The sequence below is a fragment of the Malania oleifera genome, chromosome 11 (assembly GCF_029873635.1).
Source record: "Malania oleifera isolate guangnan ecotype guangnan chromosome 11, ASM2987363v1, whole genome shotgun sequence".
Taxonomy (NCBI): domain Eukaryota; kingdom Viridiplantae; phylum Streptophyta; class Magnoliopsida; order Santalales; family Ximeniaceae; genus Malania; species Malania oleifera.
In genome coordinates this window covers 31,718,087-31,743,138 of record NC_080427.1, presented here as the reverse complement: position 1 = coordinate 31,743,138, position 25,052 = coordinate 31,718,087, and the positions used below count along the sequence as shown (strand labels likewise).

General features: G+C 36.7%; 1 protein-coding gene across 3 annotated transcripts in view; it reads left to right on the top strand.

Annotated features, from left to right (window-relative positions):
• Nucleotides 1-1,217: 1,217 nt before the first annotated feature.
• LOC131168698 (condensin-1 complex subunit CAP-D2) overlaps nucleotides 1,218-25,052 on the top strand; it is a 28,705-nt gene continuing 4,870 nt past the window's right edge. For 2 of the 3 annotated variants that reach the window (XM_058091750.1, XM_058128325.1), the window contains exons 1-14: nucleotides 1,218-1,414; nucleotides 1,812-2,134; nucleotides 2,234-2,394; nucleotides 2,507-3,695; nucleotides 3,877-4,068; nucleotides 6,967-7,629; nucleotides 7,777-7,956; nucleotides 8,472-8,539; nucleotides 8,691-8,913; nucleotides 8,997-9,096; nucleotides 9,488-9,603; nucleotides 9,732-9,789; nucleotides 10,571-10,722; nucleotides 10,837-11,038. In XM_058091750.1, coding sequence (XP_057947733.1) covers nucleotides 1,282-1,414; nucleotides 1,812-2,134; nucleotides 2,234-2,394; nucleotides 2,507-3,695; nucleotides 3,877-4,068; nucleotides 6,967-7,629; nucleotides 7,777-7,956; nucleotides 8,472-8,539; nucleotides 8,691-8,913; nucleotides 8,997-9,096; nucleotides 9,488-9,603; nucleotides 9,732-9,789; nucleotides 10,571-10,722; nucleotides 10,837-11,038 — 3,760 coding nt within the window. In that variant the 5' untranslated portion in view covers nucleotides 1,218-1,281. The remainder of the gene's footprint in view (nucleotides 1,415-1,811; nucleotides 2,135-2,233; nucleotides 2,395-2,506; nucleotides 3,696-3,876; nucleotides 4,069-6,966; nucleotides 7,630-7,776; nucleotides 7,957-8,471; nucleotides 8,540-8,690; nucleotides 8,914-8,996; nucleotides 9,097-9,487; nucleotides 9,604-9,731; nucleotides 9,790-10,570; nucleotides 10,723-10,836; nucleotides 11,039-25,052) is intronic. The other variant, XM_058091749.1, reaches the window with a different exon arrangement.

Genomic DNA, 25,052 nt, shown 5'->3' with positions numbered 1-25,052 from the left:
AATGAAAGAGGGAGGGGTCTACAAAAGAGGAAAAGGAAAATGTAAGGCGAGTTTGTTCGTGCATTGGAGTGAGGGAGGACCCGGGAGGGCCCGCTAAAATTTTCCCTCATTTTCTTTCAATTTCCTTACCATTTTTTTAGGAAATAAAATTTTTCTCTTCCATCTTTATTTTACCTACATTTTTCCTTTTACTTTTTTTTTTCCTCTGTACCAAACATCCTAACAATTTCATCATTAATTTTCAACATCCAAACAGACCCTAAAAGAAAAAGAATTTCATCAAATTTTTTACTCCCATTTTTTTTTTTAACTCTTTCCAATCCCATCTACGAACCATGAGGAAAGAGAAGGAAGTTGAAACATAACATACACAAGCAAAAATAATACAGCAGCATTTTGGATTGTACCTACATTGATAAACAAACATATATTTTAAAAACTCAAAATAATGGTATTTTGATATACATCAAAAATGGTTTCAAGAAAAAAAAAAAACAAAAAACCCCCAGGGTGTGGTTCAGGTGGTAATGTGGGTCGCGGGAGTGCCTCTCATGAGGCCAGGTGTTCAAACCCTCCTGAGCTCATTTTCACCCCTGAACTCCTGAATTTACCCTCCCTTTGGAGTTGTGGGGTCAACTTCAAGGAACGCAGGATTAGTCACGTGGACCGTAAAACGGACACGTGGATACCTGGTGCGTAATAAAAAAAAAAAAACATGGAATATTTTTAATAATTTTTTTTTTTTTTTATATCTTTTAGTTTTCTTGAAAAGCTTAACCAAACAAGCCATTAGGAAACTTAAATTACCCTAATTTGAAAAATGGAATTGGATAAAAGGTTAATGTTTTTTAAATATAGTTATAATAGTTGAAGAAGAAAAATAGTGGTAATTATTAGACAAATGCTCATGCAAAAAATTGGTCATTTAGAAATAATATTCTTAAATATTTTTTTTAGAATAACAGAAAATTATTGTTTTAAAACACAACACAAAATTTACTTTATAAATTATACTCCTTGATAATTATTTTTTCTCATGTTATTTCTCTCTGCCAATCAATTATCTGGGCCGGGCTTCTGCCTTTCACAACTGGACCAAGTTCTGATGTTTTCGAGGGCCGAGTTTGGGCTTAAAATTTATTAAAGATCCATTAAAATGCTCGGGCCCGTGTTGATCCGAATGCCGTTTGTACATTCCCGCTTCTTTGAGTTTCAGTTTCATTTGAAATTTCCAGTTTGAACGCCTCCTTCTCTCTCTCTCTCTCTCTCTCTCGTTCTCTCATGGCTTCGCACTTCATCTTCCCGAAGAATCTTCGCGCCCTAGAAGAAGAGCCCGAGGATGGCCGTCTCTATGCTCAAAACCCCTTCGCTATCACCTCACTTCCTCCCTCCGAACTCGCTGAATTCGTCAAAGGTTAGTCTTATCTTTCCCTGTTCAGCCGTCTGCAAACCCTTGAAACTAAATCCCTAATTCTGTTTAGTTCCCGAGGAGTAGGAAGAGAAATTACATCGAACTGAACACTCGAATTTTCGTCTGTTTTTAGTTTTCTCAGTGAGTTTGTGACTTCAAGTCAATTACTGTGTCTGATTGGCTAGTTCTAGGTTGGAATTTTGGTCACTGGGGCATTGTTGCTTATAGAAACGAAAGGCGCAGTGATTCTAGCTCTTAAAAGCAGGAAAATTATTTCCAAAATGTTGAACAGTTCGCTGGGAACTAAGCAGCTGAAAATATGATTTCAAAAAATCCTGCCAGCCCCTTCTTACAATCGTGCTCTGTTTTATATTTATTTTGTAATTATTGTTTGAAACAGGTGTATCCTTTGATCTATCTGACAAGGAGCTTTTCTGCATCGAAGAGCAAGATGTGTTTGATCGTGTATATTCATTAGTAAGAGATTTTTCAAGTCTCGGCCCGCCTTCTAAATTCAATCTTGTAGAGAGTCTTCGTTCAAATTTCAGTGTTCTTATTCCAAATGTTGATTCCCTCTCGCGGGTCCCCCAAACTCCGGATGATGATCATCCCACATTGGACCGGGTTGCCTCCCATCGCAATGCTTTCAAAATCTATACTTTCTTCATCCTCAATATTGTTCTTGCTGAGGAGTCTAATGCTAGTTCCAACAACCATTCTAAGGTAACCATCTCTCTCTCTCTCTCTCTCTCTCTCTCTCTCTCTCTCTCTCTCTCGTATTAGCCACTATTAGTTTCTGAAGGTATTTATGCCTGAGCTTAGGTTTTGGTGGGTACCCGCAAGAAACAACCTATAAATTCATGGAGTTGGGAGTCACAGAGGGGCCGGATACTAAACCTGATTGCTAATTCACTAGAGATCAACCTTGCGTTGCTCTTTGGGTCATCGGATCCAGATGAAAATTATTTATCTTTCATTATGAAGTACGTTGTATGGTTTTTTAATCTTCAATTTTGCAGAAATTTATATGCTGAATGGTTTTTTTCCCCTTATTTAATGATTTTAACTTGAGTTTGTTCATTTGGATTATTTTAGAAACGCATTCTCTATGTTTGAGAATGCATATCTGTTAAAAGACTCAGAAGCAAAAGATGCTTTGTGCCGCATAATTGGGACTTGTGCCACAAAATACCATTACACACAGCAGTCATGTGCTTCAATCCTCCACCTAATTCACAAATATGATTTTGTTGTTACTCACATGGCTGATGCTGTGGCGGGTGCTGATAAGAAGTATGCTGATGGGAGTTTGGCCGCCTGCGTCATTAGAGAGATTGGAAGAACCAACCCAAAGGACTATGTGAAGGATACTGTTGGAGCTGAAAATATAGGGCGTTTTCTGGTAGAGCTTGCAGATTGTATGCCCAAATTAATTTCAACCAACATTGGACTATTGGTACCACACTTTGGTGGAGAATCTTATAAGATAAGGAATGCTCTTGTTGGGGTGTTGGGGAAGTTAGTCGCAAAAGCATTTAAGGACATTGAAGGTGAAGTGAATTCAAAATCTCTTCGTCTTCGAACCAAGCAAGCCATGTTGGAAATCTTGCTTGAACGATGCCGTGATGTTTCTGCATATACTAGGAGTCGGGTTCTTCAGGTTTGGGCTGAACTATGCGAAGAACATTCTATTACAATTGGTTTGTGGAATGAAGTTGCGGTGGTTGCAGCTGGGAGGTTGGAGGATAAGAGTGCAATTGTTAGAAAATCTGCATTAAATTTACTTATCATGATGTTGCAGCATAATCCATTTGGTCCACAACTTCGAGTAGCTTCTTTTGAAGCAACCTTGGAACAGTACAAGAAAAAGTTAAATGAACTTGAACCAGTCATCACTTCAGAGAGTGTCTTGGATGGGTTACCATCTGATAATGATAACTGCAATGAAGATGGTGAGGTTGTTCATACAAATGCCGAAGGAATGACCAATAACCCGCAAGAGAGTATAACAGATAGTTGTATACCTAATACTGAAGATGAGAATGTGCAGAAGGATAGTTCTGTGCCAGATGTTGGAAATTTGGAGCAGACAAGGGCCTTGGTTGCATCACTTGAGGCTGGCTTGAGGTTTTCAAAATGTGTTTCTGCCACAATGCCAGTTCTTGTTCAACTAATGGCTTCATCTTCTGCCACTGATGTTGAGAACACAATTCTTTTACTAATGAGGTGTAAACAGTTCCAAATTGACGGTGCAGAAGCTTGCCTCCGCAAGATGTTACCACTGGTAATGTTTTGATTTTGATAGGTTGTGTTAGGGCATAATCTTCCAAGCAAGAGAAGGGACACAATCCATTTTTTCTAGTAATATGAAGTTTTCATTTCTTCTTGGTTTTCTGCTTTGCAATTTTGGTTCTTTATATATATTTGACTTTTATGAGTGTCTTTCCTATGTTGTCTGTTTACAGGTGTTTTCACAGGACAAATCCATTTATGAAGCTGTTGAGAATGCATTTATTACGATATATGTCAGAAAAAATCCTACAGAAACTGCTAAAAATCTTTTAAATCTTGCCATAGATTCAAATATTGGAGATCTTGCAGCTTTGGAATCCATAGTTGCTGCATTGGTATCCAAAGGTGATATATCTATGAGCTTGGTATGTTAATTTTCTCTCTTTCCATATTTTCTCCCATAAGCCAGTTGAAAGATGTTAGGCTGTTATATACGCAAGTTTGGACTCACAAATATTCTGTATTTGATGTGAAAAAAACTGATAATTTGTACTGTTGCCTAAGCCAACCATTCTAAAAAATTATAACAGATATTTCAGATTGGAATATTTCAATTGTCTGCCTATACATGATGACAGCTATGGAGCTCAAGCTTTATAGGACACTTATGCTAGACTACATGGTTGGCACTGATAGAAAATATTCAAGGATGAATTGATGAAGTCCAAGTTCTTATTGCTTTAGAGACACTGGGTAAAGAATAGCATTATGCAAGATTGCTTTTGATTTTTGGTTCTCTTTATTATTTATATTATTTATTGATTGTTTGGTATGTTTTATCTGCAGAGTAGAGAACAATATTGTTGCTTCTAATATTCATTTGCTGCTAGGTTATAGAGCTTGTTTAGGGGCCGTTTGGTATCACTGTCAAAAAATTGAGAAACAAAAACTAAAAACTAGAAACAGAAACTAGAAACCTAGAAACCAGTTACCTGGTTGGTTAACATTTATAAAACTAATACAAATTAAAAACTTAATTAAAAAATGTTTATTTAAATCTTTAAATCAAATAATATTATAAAAATATTATTAAAATAATAAAATTACAAATAATATACATTAAAAATTACTATAATAGAAACAATTTTTTTTATATTTAATTGTTCTATTTTCAAAATTTACTTTACAATAAAAAAATTATTGGTCATGATAATGAATAATAGTAAAATTATTTTGAAATTGACTTTATTATTATTTTTTGAAATTTATATATATATATTTTCATTATATTTAAATTTATATGATCATTTAATTTTGATTTTAATTTAGAAGTGTATTAAATGAATAATTTAATAAGAAAAGAACCACTTCTGAATATTAAAAGTTCTAGCAGCAGGTTTTTAAAATAGCTGAAAACCATAAAATCTGGTTTCCTATTTTTTGGCAAACAGCTGAAAACCAGAAAGAGATACAGAAAACTGACAACATAACCAAATGCGTTTTTATATTATGTTTCTTCACTGTGTAGAAACATAAATTGAAAATAAAAAACAACAATGATACCAAACATGCCCTTAGATAAAGAGTTTTTTTTTTTTTTGGGTAAAATGCATAGGTAAAAAGTTAATCTTTTGAGGCTTACTGTTGTTATTTTACCATCTTCTTAGAAATGTGCAAATAGCATTGACTCAATGGGAATAGTGCGAAAGGTTCTAGGTTCAAATAACAGGAGCTTCATGGCTCATGCAGAGGTAAGACTCTGAAGTGCACAATATGCTCTTCCAAGACCTATAGTGGGGCATGGGAGCTTTATGCAATTTTGATATTTTGGAAATTTTGAAGGTGGTCTTTGGTTCAATTGTGAGTGTTACACCCAACTTTGAGGTCAAAGATTAAAATCTTGGGAACAATCTCTCCATGTATGGAAGTAAGGCTGCGAATATCTTGACCTCCCCAGACCCAAAATGTGGTGTGGGAGCATTTTGGACTTGGTGGGTTTTTCCTATATCTTTCATGAAATTGATGAACAGGTACCGTGAGAAAGGCATATTGTAGGCAGTGTGAGGGCAGAGACATTTTTTCAAAGGATTATAGAGTTCAACAATTAGCCATGAAAATAAAAAAGGAATTCTTAAAATGGTGCAAATATTTTCTCAACAATTTTTACTTAATTGCTAGTGCACCTTTAAACAAGTTCACTGTTACAGTTGTTTAGTCTCAGCTACTAAAGATTGATAACTTTAAATGCACTTTATTGAAAACTAAAATTTTAAACTTTACTTGCATCAATTGGAGGGCACTTTTGGAAATTGGAGTCTTAAAATTTGAATTTGAATTTCTACAGAGGTGTTCATTAAAGACTTATTATTATTATTATTATTATTATTTTTGTAATTATTATAGCTTCTTTCGAGGTTTCTGGTTAGATAAGAGTGGTTATAACTTGGCAGTGTTGAAATGTTTGTACTCGATTTACGATTGGTTTCTTGAATAGATTCTTTTGATCAAGAAAATTCAGTGAACTTTGATTAGATTTCAAATTTAATTGACATTTGAATTTTAATTCCTTATTGTGATATAGTCTAGCAACCTCTTTGGTTTTCATAATTGCCACTTGCTGAAGGGTTTCAAAGACTAAGAATGATCATAAGCTATCATGGGGCCTTGAAAAAGCATAGGTGAAACGTGAAATGTATTGTGAATTTGTGATGAATTTAACCTTGAATACACCCTACACTATCAGCTTTAAATTTCAGGAATATGTGGTGTCGGCATATGTTGCACGCATCAACTGACCATATATCTACACTTGTATTATTATGTGCTATTTCCACAAAGTACTATTATGTTCTAATTCCACAAAAAAATACTGCTAGAAAGACGCGAGGAGTAACAGCTTTTCGTATGTCTAGTGCTTTATTTACATTATTGTCTTATAAGTAAAAGCTTAAGCTGTTAATTGTTATATCAAGTGGTTGTTTCACAAGCTGTTATGCTCGACAAAACTTTTTTAAGGACAAAGCAATACATAATGAGAATTATGCCAAACTTCAAAGCTGAAGTTCTTCATTAAAGCAACAATTTATTGCGTTCATGATTTGTGACAACATCACAGTTAAAAAGTTTCAACTGCACCAAGATAGCTGTTCTGTTTATATCGACCATCTGTTTCATTCTATCATAACTCATAAGCATAAAATTGTTGCTTATACTAGATAATCTTTTATTTCAATTTTACTCCTATATAAACAATGTTCTAGTCTAAGTTCTTTTCTTCCCACACTGTGAGGACTGAGAGGGTCAAACAAATATTTGTTTCACAGATAGCAGCCTTATGGGATTTCTTCTGTTTTAACATCAATGGAACCACTGGAGAACAAAGTCGTGGTGCTTTATCTGTCCTTTGTATGGCAGCAAAATCATCTACTACGGTTCTTGGTTCTCATGTACAGGACATAATTGATATTGGGTTTGGTCGTTGGGCAAAATTGGAACCTCTGCTTGCCAGAACGGCATGCATTGCTCTTCAGAGATTGTCTGAAGAGGACAAGACTAAAATGTTGTCTAGTAATGGCAACCGGGTATTTGGCATTCTAGAAAGCCTAGTAACTGGCTTTTGGCTTCCAGAAAACATATGGTATTCTGCTGCTGAAAAAGCCATAGGTGCTATATATGCACTTCATCCCACTCCTGAAACCTTAGCTGCTGACCTGGTAAAACAATCTCTTAGTTCTGTATTTGATCGTAGTGAAGGGCATGAGTTGCAAAATGAAATCAACAGCAGCAGCGCTGCTGTCCTTACCACAGTCCAAGTATCAAAACTCAGTCGATTTTTATTTGTTGTAAGCCACGTTGCCATGAGCCAGTTGGTATATATTGAGTCCTGCCTACGGAAGATCCAGAAACAAAAAGTGAAAAAAGAGAAAATAGGTGCAGAGGGTCAAAATGTTCAGAGTAATGGTACAACTCCTGTTGATGCAGCAAAGGTGAGATGGATTTTGCATGGTGCTACTGTCATTATTATTTTTTCGTGGTCATCATCATTGTTGTTGTCATCATCATTATGTCTCTCATTTATTCATTCATTTTCTGCTAAAATTTCCCCACTGAATTCTTCCTTTGTTGATGTCTAGCAGGACGATGGTATCAATGCCGAGCTAGGTCTCGCTGCCTCAGACGATGCCATACTTGATATGCTTTCAGAAAGAGCTGAGAAAGAGATTGTTTCTTGTGTTTCTGCTGAGAAGAACTTGATTGCGCATTGTGCACCTTTCCTGTCAAAACTTTGCCGAAATTTTAGCTTGATGCAGAAGGTGATTGCTTCATTATGCCCATGTCCATAATCATCATTCTTTTTGAGACTGCAAACACAAATGAAATAGTATTTGTCCTATGTTTGGAAGAGGTCTTGGATTTGGATTTGTGTGGATTTGGACAAAATGTAATACAAAATTGTATTGAATTTTGTCCAAATCCATCCAAATCCAAATCTAATGCCCAAAATCCATTCACTCAAACATAGAATTAGTCTTGACTTCCTTTGTCGCTTTAACTATCTTTTTCATTAAATAACAGGACATTAAAATGAAAAATATTTGGAGCCATGGTGTGTGCCCATGGCCAGTATTTTTGAAAGGCATGAGCTAATTTCAGAAACTTTAAATTCTTAAATGATTGTCTCTACTTGACAATAATATATGACATTAGTAATGCAAAGGAATTTTTACCTCATTAATATTTAGTCTCCGTCTCTCTCTCTCTCTCTCTCTAGGTCTGTATGTCTGTCAAATTGGGCAAAAAACTAACATGAGATCTGTATTCTTTCTAGTATCCTGAACTGCAGGCATCTGGCATGCTTGCTCTATGTCAACTTATGATTATTGATGCAGATTTCTGGTGAGCTCCTTGATTCTCTCTCTCTCTCTCTCTCTCTCTCACGCACACACATACACTGAGTCACGCACATATGTGTTCAGCCTTACTCTCTCATTTATAAAAGAGGAACCAAATATTGTTACTAAAACCTTTAAACTAATTGCATTTTCAGCAATTCAAATCTCCAGCTTCTCTTCACGGTTGTAGACAGTGCACCATCAGACACTGTTCGTTCCAACTGCACAATTGCTCTTGGAGATTTGGCAGTTCGTTTTCCTAATCTGTTAGAACCATGGACTGAAAACATGTATGCTCGGTTACGGGATCCTTCAGTTTCTGTGAGGAAGAATGCAGTTTTGGTGCTATCTCATCTCATATTGAATGATATGATGAAGGTATGAGAGGTGGGTCAACATTCAATATCCCTCCTCTTTTGTTGCTATCCTTTTAAGTGTATGTGTCATCTCTGTTTGACCAGGTAAAGGGGTATATAAATGAAATGGCTGCGCGAATTGAAGATGAAGATGAAAGGATTTCAAATCTAGCCAAACTTTTCTTTCATGAGCTGTCAAAGAAAGGTAAACTGCTATGGTGCCTAAAATGATTTTGTAAATTTGTAAACAATTATCATGTGGACCAGTTGTTGACTTACCGCTTGTGTTTGCTTGTTTTTGACACTCAAATTGACAAGCACAAAATTTTCATCATTACTTAATTCAAAATCAACAAAAAAATGCCTATTTTAAAGCCATTACTAGTATCACCACTTCTTAACTCTGTAACATACTTCCAAATACCATCTGAAAGTTAAAATAAAGATGAATTTTTTATTTGAGAACGGAAATTTCCATTTCCTCATACATGGACAATAGGTGAAATGTGATGCATAACAGTTAATTTTTTGATGATTATTACATGCTAAAACTTTTTCTTTTTTTTATTTTAAATTTTTAATAATGTACTTTACAGGAAGCAATCCAATATATAATTTGCTTCCCGATATCCTTGGAAAATTATCCAACCAGAATCTGAAGGGGGAGTCTTTCTGCAACATCATGCAATTCTTAATTGGTTCCATCAAGAAGGTATCGATTGTTCAACATTTTTTTTTTGTTATAAATATTTTAATTGCTTGTTGTGCTGTTTGTTAATTAAGTTGCAATGGCTGGAATTTTCTCAGAAACTATTTTGCATTATTTATATACATTTATAGGACAAACAAATGGAAGCACTAGTTGAAAAGCTCTGCAATAGGTTTAGTGGAGTCACAGGTATGTGCTTTTGCAGTTAATTTTAATCATATCTCACCTTATTTTCATGCTAATCTGGTGCTTGTTTTACCATGTTAACTTTTATTTGTGTGTTTTTTGCATGAAATGAGACAAAATATTAGGTTTCCTTGCTTGTGTCAAACTTTAGCAGATGCTTGAAGCAAATTTGGTTTATATAACTGAATCTGTAACAAATCTAGAACATAATTTTGCTGAGAACTTTTAGGTTAACTGGTTTGCTATGCTTCAATTAGGGAGGTCTAAATTATAAGTTGCATTGATTTTTAAAAAAATTACTAAGTTACTATTTAAATTCTTGCTGACCATTTGTGTTAATCAAATCAATCTTGTGTCATTTGATCCAGTTGAAAAAACTATCTTCAGATAGAGAGTTAAACACTAAATCTGGTCATAATACTTTTTCTGTTCCATAAAAGAAACTAGTCCTTCTACATAGGACTTCTGCCTATGTTAACTTATGTTTATCTATGAGGCTTTCTAAGATTCCATGGGTTGTATGCTGTGGCTGCAATGTTGTTTTGGAAGAGTTTGTCATTTGTAACCTTTAGCATGGAATGAGATAGAAGCTGCTGTCAGTTTTTGGCTTTAAATCATTGCTTTCTGATTTTCAAGATATTTTTTTTTCCCTCCTGTGCTAATTGTTGTTTAGGTCATGGCATCTGCACAAATTTTGGTGTTTCATATTTGTATAAATTTTTCTTATTAAATTATGATTAAGGGCAGTTATTGGTTCTTTGTTGGGACTACCATCTTGCTGCAGATATCAGACAATGGGAGTGTCTTTCTTACTGCCTCTCTCAGCTGGCTTTCACTGAAAAAGGGATGAAGAAGCTCATGGATTTGTTTAAAACATACGAACATGCTTTATGTGAGGATACTGTGATGGATCATTTCAAAAGCATAATAAACAAGGTACAATTATCCTCTTCATTCATTTTTTTCTTTTTCTTTTTCTTTTTTGCACCACCTTTTTTATGATTAAATATCTAATACATGTATTTATTGTTTCATACCATTATAAACCAGAGCAAGAAGTTTGCGAAACCAGAACTTAAATCATGCATTGAGGAGTTTGAAGAAAAGCTCAACAAGTTCCACATGGAAAAGAAGGAGCAAGAAGCGACTACAAGAAATGCTGAAGTCCATCAACAAAAAATTGGTAACTTGGATGGTTTTATGGTGGATAAGAACCTTGTAGAAGAAAGAGCAGAGTCTGATATTGCTGAAGGTATTTGCACTCAGCTGTGCATGGTTTGGTTTACTCTTTCGGAGCTTTCAAGTTTCAATCAAATTTTTTGCCCTATTTCCTTTTATGGTGGGGGTGGTTACCGGTGGTATGGTTGATTTGCTGTTGATATTTGATAGATGGGTAATGGAGATTTTTATTGAGTTTTGCTTATTCATTGGTATGCATGAAATTATTTATTAGATGATGAATATATGATTCGATTGTCTGTTCAATTTGAATTAAGTTACACTAAACTGGGAGACCAATGTTACCAAACACGAAAAATTGTGGTTCAATGGGAACAGGATTGTAGTACAACATATACTTTAAAATGTGGAATTAGGGGTATGTAATTATATAGATATATTGGTGACCAATATATAATGGCACTTGTATATTTTGGAGATTATGTTGAGGTTTTTCTAAATCTAGAAGACATTTCTTTTGTCAAATTTATTAATAATGGTGATAATTCTCCCTTTAAGTATTAAAAGAATGTTATGTGAAAAATATTTGATTTAAAATTTTGGATCATTAGATCTAGTGTTTAGGAATGAAATGCACCATGTTTTGGAACATTTTTTTACCAATTTGTGGTTCACTAGGGTGTTAGTGTTTTTTGATAACTATGAGGAGAAGGATGCAGGTCTACACATCCAAAATGCTTTTGAGTTTGTTTATGCTGGGAATTGTTTGAGATGTGTTCAAAATTCAAAGGATAATGTTGGCTTTTGAGCTTTTGTAGATTTTGAGCCTTTGTAGATTCAATGTTGTTATGTGATCAAATGAAGGTTTCATGTTGATTGTTCAACTCATTTCTTATATGGTTAAAAAAAAAGGGCTGCTCGGTGCACAATGGTTGCCAACCATTTTTCCCGACTGCAAATGGTTGACATACTAGACACCCTGCGTTACTGTTGTGAACCACTCTAAAAATTATTGGGCAAGTTATATTAGCTTAGGAACATATTTGAATATCCTACAGAAATTAGATTGCTCCGCTGACTTCTCTTGGGTGTTGTTTGTGCATGCATACGTGTTTAGAATTCACTGCAATGAATGCTGACATTTGGGAAAGTTATTACTACTGCAAAATATAGTAAATTGTAATGAGTGGTTTTCTGCCATAAATCATGGTGAATCAGATGACTCCCAGCTAGGAGTGTATTCGAGTCAACTTGAGTTGACTTAGTGGGATACTCAAATTCAACTCTTCTTGAACTCGGTCAAGCTAATAATCTTTGAACTTGAGCATTGACTCAAATAAAAGTTCTTAGAACTTATGATCGACTTGACTATGCCCCTGTTTGAAACCACTTAAAAAACTATATCTATTCAAAAAAGTACTGTTTGGCTTGCACAAGTGCTTAAGACATGATTAGTTTAAATTGGTCCAAATTGTGGGATCATATGAGCGTATGATCTTTCGTTTCCAAAATGATTTGGGATTCTATGTATATAATTTCAAATTTACAATATACTGTAGGATCATAGTAAGGTCGAGAGATCCGATGAAATTTTATATATATTTTTAATTCTATTGCTAAATTATTTGAACAATTCACTTGTTCTTGTAGCACACAACTTGTACAAGAAATAGCAACCTCGAAAGTGATTTTGTTTATTTGGTTGAGATAGAGATTAGTACCCCAATATATGTGAAGATTTGATGATAAATAATGATTCATAGAGCGTAATGAAGACCTTGATAATCTCAATGATGTTGATGAAGCAAATTATGGATTAAATGATGACATTTATAAGCTGTTAGGAAATTTAATACAAATATACCAAAAAAAACTTAAAACACAAATCAAATACAAACATGATTCACAATTAGGTTGAGACACGAATATTTAACTTTCTTTAAGGAGATTCAAGCCCTCTGCAGTTTTTTGGCTTGGCCCACCAACCAGTGTAGAAAAACTCCACTTGACTTATTACTCCCAGGGTACAACAACCCGATTTGAATTGTATGACTCTCTCTAATTCTACACAAATGGAATGTTGGTAGATCTAGGAACAAAAATCACACACAAGCAAATATAAACAAACAAAAATGGAACACCAGATTTAACGTGGTTTGGTCCAATTCGACCTACGTCCACGGAGCACACCAATCTCACTATAACTAGGAGAAAAAATTACAAGGAGGAGCCACTACTCAACTCAACTCTCACTCTCAACACAGATTACACTCTGTTCCTCTCACTTCTTCCCACACTTCTTGCACACAGATTACACACACACATCTCATTTATATTGCCATGGATGGGGGTGAAATTCAGCAGTAGGCGGCTTAATTTCAATGAAGTTGGGCTGGGTTGGTGGCCGCCGGTCTCTAAATTCAACAGAAGCGGCTGGGTTGGTGGCTGTCGACGTCTCCACCTTCTGCAGCTCAACAATCTCCCACTTGAAGACGGAGACACCATCTCAACTAGTGTATAGTTAAATGATGTGCTCATATCTATCTTCAAGCATGAAGACCAACTAAAGTTGAACATAACTTCAACTTCTCTGTGGTCACCAACTTCATCAACATCTCTGCTAGATTCCAGCTACCTTGAATTTTTTCAAGTGCCAGCACTTCGTCCTCTAATAGAAATCTGACAAAATGATAATGAAGTCCAATATGTTTGGTTCTGGAATGAAATGCAGAGTTCTTTGCTAGATGTATCGCACTCTGACTGTCACTATGCAAAACATTCCTCTTCTGTTTTATTCCAAACTCTATCAACAAACCTTGAAGTCAAATCATCTCTTTACTGACTTCTGTCACTGCTACGTACTCAGCTTCTGTAGTGGATAGGGCAACAATTTTTTGTGTCTGTGACATCCAACTAACAACTATTGTGCTAATAGTGAACACATATCCGGTGGTGGTTTTGCGGTGATCAACTTCACCAGCAAAGTCGGCATCTACATACCCTTTAATTTTCAAGTCTTCTTTGCCGAAACATAGATACTTATCAATAGTGCCATTGAGGTGTTCTGTAGCTCAATTATCTCCCACTTGAAGATGGAGGCACCATCTCAACTAGTGTATAGATAAATGATGTGCTCATATCTGTCTTCAAGCATGAAGATCAACTGAAGTTGAGCACAACTTCAACTTCTTTGTAGTCACCACCTTCGTCAACATGTCTGCTGGATTCTTGCCACCTTGAATTTTTTTCAAGTGCCAGCATTCCGTCCTCTAATAGAGATCTGACAAAGTGATAACGAAGTCCAATGTGTTTGGTTCTGGAATGAAATGTAGAGTTCTTTGTCAGATTTATCGCACTCTGACTGTTGCTGTGCAAAACATTCCTCTCCTGCTTTATTCCAAACTCTGTCAACAAACCTTGAAGCCAAATCATCTCTTTGCTGGCTTCTGTCATTGCTACGTACTCAGCTTCTGTAGTGGATAAGGCAACAATCTTTTGTATCTATGACATGTGAGAAAGCCGTGAACCTACTGAAGTTAGTTAATTCAGTTATTTAGTTGAAAAGTCAGCAGACAACTTAGCTTACAGTAAGCAGAACATTCAGCAATAAAATTATTTAGTCAGCAAGTTGTAGCCAGTATGATTCTTATTCAAAGTTCTGTTCAGTTTTTCAAAGTGGAATACAACTGTCATCCATTAATAGCACAGAAGTGAGCTATTTAGTCTAGGAACTTGTCATATTATTTGCCTTGTTTCTAGGTTTATTTAATGAGTTGTTAAGTCCTTTGAATATTAAAATTTCCCATCTATTCCCCATGTACTCTGCCCTATAAATAGTGGCCTTATCCTAGTCATTTTAAGTAGTGAAAAAATAGAAAAGAATCTCAAAATCCAGCAAAAAGTGCTGCAGCACTGTAGATTTTTATATGTGTAATTTCTTCATCAAGTCAGTGCACTAAAGAGGCATTTTTCAGTATTTTTCTTCTCTATTTTTTCTTTTTTTCTATTCTTCTGTTCCAACAAAATTTGGTATCAGAGCCATGTCGCCCAACACCTCTTCCTCTGCTAGAATTATGTTCAATTAAACCAAGTACCCATCTTCGAAGGAGAAAATTATGGGTACTGGGCTGATCAAATGAAAATTTTATTCATTGCATGAGACTTATGGGAGATTATTGAAGAATGGTATGATGATTCAACTTCAGTAAATGATGATTCATCTTCTACAAACACAAGCACAACAACCTCTTCTTAGAGATCTGCCCATAACAAAGAAAAAATAAAATAATGCTCTTGCTTTGAGTTATCTTCATCAAGGGATCAGCACGACCATCTATCTCCGTATCTTTGGCATTCAAAAGGCTAAAGACGTATGGGAAACACTGCGGAAGGAATTTCAAGGAAACAATAAAATAGTCTCGATCTGACTACAATCTTTTTGGAAAAACTTTGATTGCTTGGCAAAGAAAGATTTTGAAAGCATCAGAGATTTTTTCTCCAAGGTTGCTGAAATAGTCAACCAAATCAGAGCTTATGGTGATTGGATAGAAGAGAAAAAGATCGTTGAAAAAATTCTCAGAAGTTTACCACCAAAATTTGATCATGTAGTTGCAGCAATTGAAGAATCAAAAGACCTCTCAATTATGACCATGTTTGACCTCTGTGGTTCTTTAGAATCACATGAGGAAAGAATTAAAAGATCTTCAGGTCAGCCCTTGGAGTAGGCTTTTCAATCAAAGCTCAATTTGAACCGGAAAAATCAAGAGAGGAAGGGAAATTTTCAGCAACAAGACCAGTCTCAAAGAGGCTAAAAAAATTAGTCCCGCGGTCGCGGAAGAGGCTGTGGCAGAGGTGGGAATTTTCAGCCTCAAATGTCCGGCAATCAAGGACAGAATTGCATCATATTCAAGAAGTCAAATCACACCTCAGCTGAATGCTATTTAAGGTGTAGAAGGTGTCGCATTCCAAACCATTCAGACCGGGATTGTTGCATAAGAAGAATGAAAGTTTGGAAGCAAATTTCAGTAAGAAAAATAATGAAGAGCAAGTGTTTCTCACTTATTTCAATGCTGAAAGCAACGATGACAAGGTTTTGGTACCTTGACAGTAGCTGCAGCAGTCATATGATAGGTAACCGTGAGTTATTTGTTAAAATGGATGAAAATGCTTCAAATTCCGTTATTCTTGGTTATGAGAGATTTTTAAAAGTTGAAGGAAAATGTGTAATAGCAGTGCAGTCCATATCAAGTGAGCAAAAATTCATCCATGATGTTCTTTATGTCCCAAGTCTTGCTCACAATCTCTTAAGTGTGGGGCAGTTAATTCAAAAAGGATGTCAAGTCCATTTCGAAGGAAATGAATGCAAAATGATAGACAAGAAGGAGAACTCACTGATGGCAAAAGTTGAGATGACTGGAAACAAGGTTTTTCCACTCTCCATCATCTACACAAGTTCAGTGGCTTTGAAGAGTTAAATTTCAGACGAATCTCAACTATGGCATCTTAGATACGGGCATTTAAATCATAAGGGACTGCAGCTTCTCAAGAAAAAGGATATGGTTCGTGGTCTTCTCCAAATAAATCAAATTGAAGGAGTTTGTGAAGGCTGTATTTATGGGAAGATGCACCACCTTCCTTTCCCCAAAAATTCTTAGAGGGACAAAGCTCCTTTGGAGCTTGTTCATGCGGATAAATTTGGTCCCACAAGAACACCATCTCTTGGAAACAAAAGGTATTTCATCCTTTTTGTTGATGATTTTATTAGAATGATATGGTTGTATTTTATTCAGCAAAAATCATATGCCTTCTCAATATTTCTGGAGTTCAAAGCTCTCATTGAAAGGCAAAGTGGGCTGAAAATGAAGACCTTAAGAACTGATCGTGGAGGTGAATTCATATATCACCCGTTCATGAATTATTGCAAGAAGGAAGACATTCGAAGGCATCTAACAGTGAGTAGAAGTTCTCAATAGAATGGAGTTGCTGAAAGAAAGAATCGTACCATTGTTGAAATGGATCGGAGCATGTTAAAAGGTAAAGGACTTCCTAATTCTCTTTGGGTTGAAGCTGTATATACCACTATTTATATCTTAAACAGGTCACCAACAAAATCAGTGAAGAATAGAACTCCCTATGAGGCTTGGAGTGGGAGAAAACCAGATGTTAGCCATCTGAAAGTGTTTGGTTGTTTAGCTTACTCACTCAACAAAGCTCCTAATAAGGACAAGTTTGATCAGAAGGGAGAAAAACTTTTGTTTATTGGGTATAGCGATGAATCAAAAGGCTACCGGCTGCTGAATCCTGTTAATTACAAGCTAATAGTGGCAAGAGATGTCATTTTTGACGAAAGGGGGGTATAGCAGTGGTCTTCTAGTGGCCAGAACTCAATAAATATTCCAAATTTTGTGCCAGCTGAAGCAACAAGACCAAAATAAGCTATTGAATCTTAGAATCCAGCAATTTCAGACGCTAAAATTGCATTTGGGAACCTTAGTTCAAAATCTGAAAATTCATAAATGAAGGAACTTCATCCTCTTCACCTGTCCTAAGAAGATCTGAAAGAGTTAGAAGACCTCTGGAGAGGTATGGTGATTTTAGAAGCTATTTTTCTAATGAAAATTCTGAATTTGCTCTTTTCTCTTGTGAGCCACAAAATTTTGAAGATGCAGTGAAGGATAAAAAATGGAAAAAGGCCATGGAAGAAGAGCTGAACGTGATTGAAAAGAACAACACATGGAAGCTTGTGGATCCTCCTAAAGGCAAAGACATTATTGGTCTCAAGTGGGTTTACAAAACCAAGTACAATGAGGATGGTTCCGTTCAGAAGTACAAGGCCAGATTGGTTGCCAAAGGTTATTCTCAACAACCTTGAGTTGATTTCAACGAGACCTTTGCACCGGTTGCAAGAATTGAGACAATTCGGCTTGTACTTGCAATAGCCGCAAATTGGAGTTAAATGTGTATCAAATGGATGTTAAATCTGCGTTTCGTAATGGAGAACAGAATGAGAAAGTTTATGTTGAGCAGCCATGTGGATATGAAGTGAAGGGCAAAGAAGAAAAGGTGTATAAACTAAACAAGACTTTGTATGGCCTCAAACAAGCTCCACGAGCTTGGAACAGTAAGATTGATTCATATTTTCAAAATTCAGGATTTCAGAAAAGCTCTCATGAACCAGCTCTTTATTTTTTTTAAAAAAGAAATTGATTTCATCATTGTTTGCTTGTACGTTGATGATTTGATTTACTTTGGATGCAATCTTCATTTACTTGCTGATTACAAGCACTTAATGATGAAAAATTTTAAGATGACAAACTTAGGGATCATGAAGTACTTCCTCAGGATGCAAGTTAAGCAAGGAAGAAGGGAAATTTTCATTTCCCAAGAAAAGTATGCAGCTAATATCTTGAAGAAATTTCATATGAAGGACTGTAAGGCTGTAAGTGCTCCTATGGTTCTAAATGAAAAATTAAATTCTGATGATGGAGCTATGAAATTTGACGAAAATTAGTAGAGGAGTTTAATTGGATTCCTTATTTACTTGACTCATACTAGGCTTGATATTACACAAGTTGTAGTATGTTGTCTACGTTCATGCACAACCCAAGTGTACTTCATTATGCAGCAGCACAAAGGGTATTAAGATACCTTAAAGGCACACTAAAACTTGGACTGAAGTGTAGCAAAGTTTTTGAGTTTGTTTTGACCGGTTTCATTGACAGTGATTGAGCCGGATCAGTTGATGATCGAAAAAGCACATCGGTATATGTTTTCTACCTTGGAAATGGCATCATTTCATGTTGTTCAAGAAAGCAAATACTGTTGCCTTGTCATCTGCAGAAGTAGAATATATTTCAGCAATAGAGGCTGCTTGTGAAGGAGTTTGGCTGAGGAAATTACTTAGTGATTTAGGGCTGAAGCAAGAGGGTTCCACAACCATATATTGCGATAATATGTCAGCAATAGCTCTAACTAAGAACCTAGTTTTTCATGCCAGGACAAAGCATATTGCGGTCAGACATCACTTTTTTCGTGACCTTGTGCAGAAGGAAGAAATTCAGCTACAATTCATCAGCACTAATGAACAACCAGCGGACATGCTCACAAAACCTATTACTATTGAGAAGGTTTTGAAGTTTAGAGACATGTTAGGACTGACGGCTTTAGAGGGGAATTTGTGAGAATGCCGTGAATCTACTGAAGTTAGTTAATTCAGTTATTTAGTTGAAAAGTCAGCAAACAATTTAGCTTACGGTCAATAGAACATTTAGTAACAAAATTATTTAGTCAGCAAGTTGCAGCCAGTGTGATTCTTATTCAAAGTTCTGTTTGGAATACATCCATCATCCATTAATAGCACAGAAGTGAGTTATTTAGTCTAGGAACTTGTCATATTTTTTGCCTTGTTTCTAGGTTTATTTAATGAGTTGTTAAGTCCCTAGAATATTAAAATTTCCCATCTATTCCCCATGTATTTTGCCCTATAAAAAGTGTCCTTATCTCAGTAATTTTAAGGGGAGCCTGATCTTTAGAGAGGCAAAAGTGTCCGGTTAATAGTATTTAAACCACTTTGGCGCTGCTCATGTTGAAGCTTTGTAAAACATGACTAATGTACTTTGATTGAGATAATTGCAACGTTCCTTGTTGCTTATCTCTGGAGATTCGCATTCCAAGTATTTGCTTTGCTGAACTCATGTCCTTCATGTCAAACTCTTTTGACAATTGCTGCTTTAATTTTCTGATCTCTTCTATATCTGGTCCTACGGTTAACATGTTATCGATATATAACAACAAAATGATATAGCTAGACTGATACCTTTTGAAGTAGCAACAGTGGTCGGTGTTGCACTTTTAAAAATCATTCCTGCACATAAGACCGTCAAATTTTTGGTACCATTGCTTGGGAGCTTGTTTGAGACCATACAAGCTCTTCTTCAACCTGCACACAAGTTTCTCTTTACCTTTCACTGAGAATCCTTCTGGTTGGTGCATGTAAATCTCCTCATCTAGATCACCGTGAAGAAATGCCGTCTTCATATCCAACTGCTTGAGATATAGGCCATTCGAGGCAACAATGCTTAAGACTGATATGATGGTTGTTAATTTCACAATTGGTGCAAAGATGTCTGTGTAGTCAATTCCTTCCTTCTGTTCAAAGCCTTTGACTACCAACTGGGCCTTGTACCTCCTGGAGCATCATGCTCCTCTTTGATTCTGTACACCCACTTGTTATGAAGAGCCTTCTTACCTTTGGGCAACTCAGCTAGTTCCCATGTTTTGTTGGAGGTGAGGGACTTCATCTCGTCCTTCATCGCAAGCTTCCACTTGTTCGAATCTCCCACCTGACATGTTTCATCATAGCTTTCGGGCTCTCCTCCATCTGTAAGAAGTAAATAATCCATATACCTTTTATTTGGTACATGGGGCCGAAAAGATTTCCTAAGCTCTGAAGCTAGAGTAGGTGGCAGTGGTGCCATGATATGCTCCATTGGTTCCTCCTCCTGAAGATTCTCGGCATTTTGCTGTTGTGTCTCAACACCTTTTGGGACATCATCCATGTCTACATAGGTTGATTCATTCTGAACTAGTTCAGTGGGTTCTGTTGTGTGTTTGTCCTTGTACATCACCTTTTCATTGAAGATCATGTTTGCTTTTGATAACCTTCTTGTTTTCATCGTCCCAAATGTGATACCCATACTCATTTTCACCGTAATCGATGAAGGTGCATTTCCAGGACTTTGGAACAAGCCTGTTTTTGACATGATCACTGATATGCACATAAGCAATACAACCAAAAACTTTAAATGTGAAAGTCTCACCTCTTTTCCACTCCATACTTCTTTTGGTAGACGGTGGTCCAATGGTACTGATAGACTCCTGTTAATTAAGTACGCTGCTGTGTTGACTGCTTCTGCCCATAACTGCTTTGGTAAGTCTGATTGGATACGTATGCTTCTAGCTCTTTCAGTCAACGTTCGATTCATCCACTCGGCTACGCCGTTGTGCTGGGGCGTACTTGGCACATTTTTTTCCATCCTGATATCATGCTCATAGCAAAATTTCTTGAACCTAGTGTCTTCACACTCACCTTCATTGTCCGTTCTTAGCTTCTTGATTTTTAAACCAGTTTCATTTTCAACCATTACTTTCCATACCTTGAAAGCATCAAAGACATCCGACTTATGTTTCAAAAAGTAAATCCATACCTTCCGTGAATGATCGTCAATAAATGTCACGAAGTAATTTCTCCCGCCTATGGATGAGATGGTTGTCGGTCCCCATACATCTGAGTGGACTAGTTCTAGTCTCTCCTTATTTGGGGTATGGGTGTATTTTTGGAAACTGACACTCTTTTGTTTCCCGAGTATGCAATCCTCGCACATGTCAATCTCTACTGACCGTAGACCACTCAATTTTCCCTTTGAGTGCATCACCTTAAGTCCCTTCTCGCTTATGTGACCGAGTCATTGGTGCCAAATGTTGCTATCCACATTTCTTGCTGCAACTGAAATAGAAATGTAGACATTGGAGGTCAGATAAAGTGTTCTAGTCTTATCTTGTGCAATCGTTAGTGCACCCTTTGAAATCTTCCATTCATCGCCAATGAATGTTGTGATGTGTCCCTCATTTGTCAGTTGTTCAACTGAGATCAAGTTCTTTCTCAGGTCTAGAATGTATTTGACATCCTTTAGCTTCCATATGGACCCATTCATCTTGATCTTCACAATTTCCTTGTTGGCTATATCGTAAGGTTGATCATTGTCAAGGTACACCTTACTGTAATTGCTTGGTGTATACTCCTCTAGGCAATCTCTGCTGCAAGTGGCATGAAATGAGGCTCTGAAGTCTAAGACTTAAGACTCCTGCTTGCTCTCCAAAGAGCTTATCAATGCATCTCTTTTTCCAGAAGAAAAGGCGAGATTTGCTTCTGTCTTTGCCTCAGATTCTTTTCTTGGACCTTTGCTTTGATTTTTGTAATTCCTGGTCTTTCCACAGTTCCAACACTCAATGTTCTTTGTGCCCTGGGAACCTCTGGGTATTTTTGAATCTAGACAGCTTGGTCCTTGATCTGCTGCGATTGTTTGATTGCTCATGCCTGCTTCCTTTTCCTCGACTTTCCACGTTCAAGGCTAAACTTGAAGTGGAGGCATTATTTGACTGCATCTTGATCTCTTTCATCAAAATCATGCTAATGTCCTCGTCATACTTCAACTTCAATTTTCATGTGAAGCTAGTGATCGCAATAACAATACCTTTCCAACTCTCAGGCAACTAACTAAGAATCATTAAGACACAAATTTCATTTTCAATGTAATTCCAACTGAGGCAAGTTGATCTGACAGCTCGTTGAAATTATTCAGATGTCTACTAAAACTTTTACCTGCGAACATGTTCATGGTAAATAACCTTTTTATTAAGTGTACCTTATTTTCGGCCGATGACCCCTCGTAAATGTTGGAGAGCGCATCCATAAGAGACTTGGTGGTTGTCAAGTGCTTGATATTGAAGGCAACAGACTCTGTCAGCGTCATCCTGATGGCTTCGAGAGCTTTTTGATCAAGCAACTCCCACTCGCCCTCTTTCATGGATTCTGACTTTCCCTTCAATGGTAAGTGCAACTCCTTACCAAACAAGTAGTTCTTAATCAGCATCTTCCAGAAATCGAAATTGGTGCTGTCAAGCATATCGATCTTTGATCTTTTTTCGTTCGACATCTCAATCTGCCTGTCTAGAGATGGAATTAGCTCACGATTGGGTCCGGAACGACTGAAAACCTTAGAAATGGTTCAACTCGTTCAAAAAATGGATCTAAAATGACTTTGAAAAGCTTGGTCAAACTCTTCGGTCAAACTGATCAACTTCCGTTAAGCTTAACAGAATATTCTCCTCCTTAACAGAATATACCTGACGCCATTAGTTGACGCCGTTTGTTGACGTGGCAATGCGGGCTTGTTGACATGGAAAATGTAGGCCCCAATGCTGGCATGGCAACTGATTGGACTGACAGTGCTGATGTGGCACGGTGAGGTGGTTGGCTAACTAGGCGCTGATGACTAGACAAGATGTGGCGTGATGTGGCATTGCGAGGAGCTGATGGGGACGCTGACGTCACGTTGACGTAAGCTGTCTTCAACCTTGAGCCTCGTTGTGAGCTCACTGGCGCGTGGGAGTGCGTGAGACTACTCGTCGGCTACCGAGAGGCACGTGAAGGCGCGTGGAGGTGCGTGGCTTCAACGATAGACTGTTGAGGCGCGTGCGGGCTCGTGGGAACTCCATTCGACCTTCGGTTTGCCCCATTGGCTTCGTCTTGTCGAGAGGAACACATTGGTGGGCTCAAAACTCAGTTTTGAGATACTGAGTGGAGGCTCGGATCTAGCGATTTGGTCGGATCTGGTGATTTTGCTCCGTTCTAGCTTTGATACCAATTGTTGGGGGATCTAGGAATAATAATCACACACAAGCAAATATAAACAAACAAAAATAGAACACCATATTTAATGTGGTTCGGTCTAATCTGACCTACGTCCATTGAGCACACCAATCTCACTATAATTGGGAGAAAAAATTACAAGGAGGAGGAGTCACTACTTAACTCAACTCTCTCTCTCAACACAGATTACACTCTGTTCCTTTCACTTCTTCCCACACTTCATGCACACAGATTACATACACACACATCTCATTTATATAGCCATGGATGAGGGTAAAATTTTGCAGTAGGTGGCTTAATTTCAATGAAGGTGGGCTGGGTTGGTCGTTGCCCGTCTCCAAATTCAACAGAAGTGGCCGGTTTGGTGGCTGCCAAAGTCTCCACCTTCTACAACTTAAGATGGAGAAATCCAAAGCTCTATAAAAGAACACATTTCTTAAGTTATTGAACTCTCTAGACTTGTACGATGATGAAAATGATGTGAAGAGATTGGTGCGTAGAAATTATATTGTATCCAAGAATATAGGAGTTTATTTATAGGCACACTAGACATTTCGTTATCCATGTGCTTAATCAAGGTAAACTCACCTAAATGATTTTTGGATTTGTGAAATACATGAATGTTATGAGCTTCAACAACAAATACTTTTCAGCCTTGTGCTAATCCTAGTTTCATAAGCATATTTGAGAATAAAACCAATTTTCATAGAAAGCGGCCCCACTCTCGTGCTCACATGGGTGAAATATGTAAAGGGTGCTCGTGTAACTATAACATCCCACTCAGAAAGGATACGTATTTATCATTAAGAGTTTTAAAAACTCAACGTCCCTCGTTATAGGATAAACATACTTACACCATAGGGATGAGTTTAAGATAATAGTGCATTTCTTACGACCATTGTATAATTCGTTCTTTCATTGAGTCCAATTATAGAATCTTTGGACCTTGGGTTGGGTATCCTCATACGTGGTTCATGATTTTATATGCTTTAACTCCACCCCCTCGATGTATTCCAGACCCTTTCTCTTGCCAAGACCTTACTTAATGGATCTGCAATATTCTTAGTAGATCTTATATAATTTACATTAATGATGCCACTACTCAAATACAATCTCATGGTATTGTGTCCTTCTTATGGGTCTAGATTTACCGTGTTATAATAATGGTTATTTACTCTACCAATTACAATAGTGCTATCATAATTAATTAGGATAGGTGGTATTGAATTTTCCTGAAATAGAATTTCATATAGCATATTTCCTAGCTAACTTGCTTTCTCACTAGTTGATGCTAAAGCAATTAGGTTAACTTCCGTAGTTGAGTTAGCAATAATTGTTTGTTTTTTAGATTTTCAGCAGACACCACCACCACCTAAAGTAAAAATAGAATTAGTGATAGAGAGGGAATCACTCGACAAAGCATTTCACTTAGCATCTTAAAAACCTTCAAGTACTACATGATACTTAGTAAAAAACAAGCCATAACCCTTGGTTTTAACTAAATATTTCATTCTTCGCTCAAGAGCATTCCAATATTCTCTTCTCGGTTTGCTAGAAAATTTATTGAGCACCCTTGCATATTGTTAAAGCTTGATATACATTGTTGGCCCACAACCTAATAGCTTAAGCTATTAGTAAAGTGGTAATCTAACTTGGT